This window comes from Nannobrachium achirus, assembly GCF_963921795.1.
Source record: "Nannobrachium achirus genome assembly, chromosome: 6".
Taxonomy (NCBI): Eukaryota; Metazoa; Chordata; class Actinopteri; order Myctophiformes; family Myctophidae; genus Nannobrachium; species Nannobrachium achirus.
Genome location: NC_137815.1, coordinates 22,258,279 through 22,262,461, shown reverse-complemented (window position 1 = coordinate 22,262,461; position 4,183 = coordinate 22,258,279). Strand labels below are relative to the sequence as shown.

Below are 4,183 nucleotides of genomic sequence, written 5' to 3'. Positions count from 1 at the left end.
CTCTTCTGGGGGTCACGGGCAAAAACCAAATAACAACCTTAAAGTTCAAGAACTACTGATATAGACCATTGGTTCTCGAAGTGGGTCCCTGAGGGAGTTCCAGGGGGTCCCCAGCTAAATCATAGATAGGAACCAAATGGACCCTTATGGGTATATGTAACTCAGAGAGTGTACAAATGGAACCAAATGGACCTTGAGTGTACAGATGGAACCAAATGGACCCGTTTGTACACTCCCAGAGTTAAATGAACATTGATTTTACAATACAAATTGGGGTCTCAGAGATAGAAATGCCATTAAATAGGGATCCGTATACCTAATGCATTTCAAAATGCAGGCGTCCTCATTAAAATGGTTGAGAATCACTACTATGCAGTAGCTGTAAATCTTCTGTTAGGTGGTCCCTGGCATTTCTTTTCAAACGGGGCATTATGGGAGTCCGCGGTCTAATAAGAGTCAGTTTGGGGGTCCTTGGCCTGAAAAGGTTGTTTGAGAAGCACTGATGTAGACAACCACCTGTTTCACTAGCCTTTGACTCTCACCTGACAGCCAGGGGTTTCACTGGGAGGATGCAAAGCAATCCGGCACTGTATGGTGGAAACATAGCTTGTACAAATGTCCAAAACGGTTACTGGTCGAGAACACGGGGTAAAAATGATGGATCCAATTTAGTTATTAGATGAAATGATGACATAGCACTGCCACGCACGCACGCACGCACACACACACGCACGCACACACACACACACACACACACACACACGCACACACACACACACACACACACTATTTGTTTGGCTGGCTGAAATGTCCGTTGCACTAAAACCGAACATTCAGTTTTACAGTAGCTCTATAATCACCCATTGGCTCCAGTGACTAATAGTCAATACTGTAAAGAAACTAACAAACAAGCACCCGATGAGTGTCAAGATTGACCTTCCATACGAGACCTTCCATACGCAGAGGCACATGCACACATGGATGGATAGACAGATTGTATTTATGATGCAAGCCTTGGAGGAAAGACAGCTAATACAAATGGAGCTGACCTTGTGCGTGCTAGACCGCCAGTGTTTCACTTCACCTGTCATTTTTATCAAACATTGGTCATCAGTTATGATTTATTTCTTATGTATTTATCATGAGAGAGAGCACACATACACATGTACACACGTGTGCACGTTCGAACGCATGCACACGCACGCATGCACACACGCGCACGCACGCACGCACGCACGCACGCACGCACGCACGCACACACACACACACACACACACACACACACACACACACACACACACAGAGAGATGTGGAGACCTTTTGTGTTATTTATTTTGCAAGATAGCCGATTCACATGCTCACAACGCATCACTATATGTAATATGTGACATGTTGTAAGCTTGTAGAATGGCAGATCTTTAGCTTTGTGTAACACTATATGAAGTGATGAAAGTATAGGGCATTAATACATTTCAATATACGACCTCACTCCTGGGTATTGTACAGCAATTGCATTACAGTAGCTCACACTTGATACCATTGCACTGGGATTTCAGAAGAAAATCTCCATTACTATTGAGTAAATAAGATTTAGTAAAGCCTATTTACAACATCATACTGCATGCTCCAATGACTACAGCGATACAACATTCAAAATGCAACGTACAGTATGTTACAAACAACCAGCAGATGCTTGCGTATCTTTCCTCTATTCTCACTTTTCTAATTGAATATGGGGGCACGTCTGAACTCCCACAGCCCATTACCTATATTAGTTGATAGAGTTATTTAATTAACTTCTCACCCAGGTGTGTTAGTGGCCAGGGACTGTCTCATCGTCCGGGACCGCAATGAGGGGTAAAGCTAAGCCTTTTACTTAGTTTGTTTATTGTTTACTGAGCCTCATGAAGGCATTTTCAGGTATTCAGGGCATGTGCCACTTGGAAGAGACCAAGGAGCTGATTGGTGGGGGTTATATCTCCACGCTGGCCTTGGAGCACCCAGGAGGAAGTGGCTTATGTTGTCCAGGAAAGGGACGTCCGGAACTGTTGGCCCAGTGACCCGACCAGGGGGCCAGTTGTCCGGATTTGAAATGAAGCAAACACAGAACTGAAAGTTCCTATGATTGGCCGCTAGTTGTGCTGTTCTGGTACCAAATGCAACATGTTCTCCAAAGGATTCCATTCATTTCCACCGAACATTTACATTTGATTTTCTTACCTTAATAAACATTACGTACAATGTTTATTAATGTTTATACGGTGAAAGCCGCTTCCAAGGAGTGGCTTTGTCTGTCCCGTACCTGTTTTTTTGAGGATTCCCATAGATTCTCAAGGAGTGAGAATGTCTGTCCCGTACATGTCCCGTGCAGGCAGAATCGAGGATTGGTCAAGCTTCACATGACAATTTGGCCCTCCAGACAAAATCATTCATTCATTCAGAATTCATAGAATATATAGAACTAAAGCACATAGAAAGTATAGATCTAGAACACAGAATGTATAGATCTAGAACACAGATTTCATAGCTCTAGAACACATCCACTTCAGGTTTGATTTTCTGTTTTTTACAGTCTATGGACCCGACCCCAGACCAAGACGGAACTAGAAAGATGCAATTGGAAATTGCAAGTGTGATTGCTGTTGACTCTAATGGGGAGCCAATCAGGTGTGACATTGAAGTGAGATTGTCTCCCAATACTTCAATGGGAAAGCACTTATAGAAAAAGGTTACATCAGTTCATGAGAAAGATAGAGAAGAACTAGCTGATACTCTGCAGCAAGCTAACTGTCATGTGAAGCTCGACCAATCCTTGAGCTGGCAGCAATCTGCCGCTTCCTGATTGGCTACGTGTTATCCAGAACATTACGTAAGCTGGGCTAGAACTATAATGTGTTGCTTACAGCAAAATAGCGAGACATGCCGTCTCCGGTTTACATCCTGTATCTGCGTGACGTAGGTGGACAATTTTTTTTCATTTCCAATGCGAGAGTGAAACGTGAACACAGCTTCTGAACCATTCCTTAGCTCCATGGTCACTGAACTAAACATTGGACCCGGTCGTCACAAGCCACACAATATTCCCAAAACCTTCATACTAAAATGGCATTTCTCAGAGAGACAAATCAGGATAAAAATCAACTTTATTGTCGACCTTTCTCTGCCCCAGCAACATACTCTCACGGGAACTATCACCAGTAAACATAGGGCGTGTGCGACATTTCAGTCAGACGCCAGCGCCCACTTACGACCATGTCGCACTCTAGTGGCCTCAACCAGGATGGCATACGGTATCTTGGTATATAAAAAAATCTTTGCCCCAGATAAGCGGTTAAAGATGGACGTCAATGGGGCTTATGTGGTTACACTGAAACCTTGACCAAATATGGAGTCATACGTCATAAATGACTGACATCACAGATGAATGATGTCACAGGCTGCTCATATGAAGTGCAAGATTTAAACTACACTGTTCCTTCCACAATTTGCTTCCGTACTTCCTTTGTCTACCGGCTCGTGTAAATGGCATCGCCGCTGGTTCAGTACATTGTAGTCCGCTGTGATTTAATCCACGATTTGGGCTGGCCCGTGGGCTCGGTCATAGCTCAAGCCTGTCATGCTGCAACTGCAGCCATTCACTTGAGTCACGGTGACACAGAGACAGAAGAGTACCTGGCGGACCTGGACAACATGCACAAAGTGGTTCTCCAGGGACCAGACGAGGCATCGCTTTCTGCCTTATCGGAGCAACTGGCGGAGAGAGGCATCACCCATAAGCTTTGGGTTGAGCAACCAGAGAACATCCCCACCTGTCTGGCCCTGAAGCCTTATGCCAAAGAGATGGTTCGCCCACTGCTACGCAACTTTGAACTCTTCAAATGACGGACACTGACCCAACTGTACATTATGGCACAGTCTCTCGAGGTTGGCCCTGTGGACTACCAGGTGTCCAAATGGACCCTTTGTAACTAGTGTTTAAATAAACACAGATGGTTTTACCATGTTGCTTGGGGCGGATGTGTTCTGAGCCCCTTCTCTACTCCCTGTGCACCTACGACTGTGTGGCCATGCACAGTTACAACTAAATGATAAAGTATGCCTGAATGACGATGAGACAGCCTACAAGAGAGCCGTGAGGACCCTGACACAATGGTGCCAGGAGAACAACCTGGCTCTCATCATT

The 4,183-nt window shown here is 44.8% G+C and overlaps 1 protein-coding gene across 1 annotated transcript; it reads left to right on the top strand.

The window, feature by feature from the left end:
• Positions 1-3,522: 3,522 nt before the first annotated feature.
• LOC308286905 (putative peptidyl-tRNA hydrolase PTRHD1) lies at positions 3,523-3,882 on the top strand (the record flags this gene model as incomplete). Its single annotated transcript, XM_080728027.1, has 1 exon — positions 3,523-3,882. The coding sequence occupies one exon, from the start codon at positions 3,523-3,525 to the stop codon at positions 3,880-3,882; it is 360 nt and encodes a 119-aa protein (XP_080584153.1).
• Between the last annotated feature and the right edge of the window lie 301 nt (positions 3,883-4,183).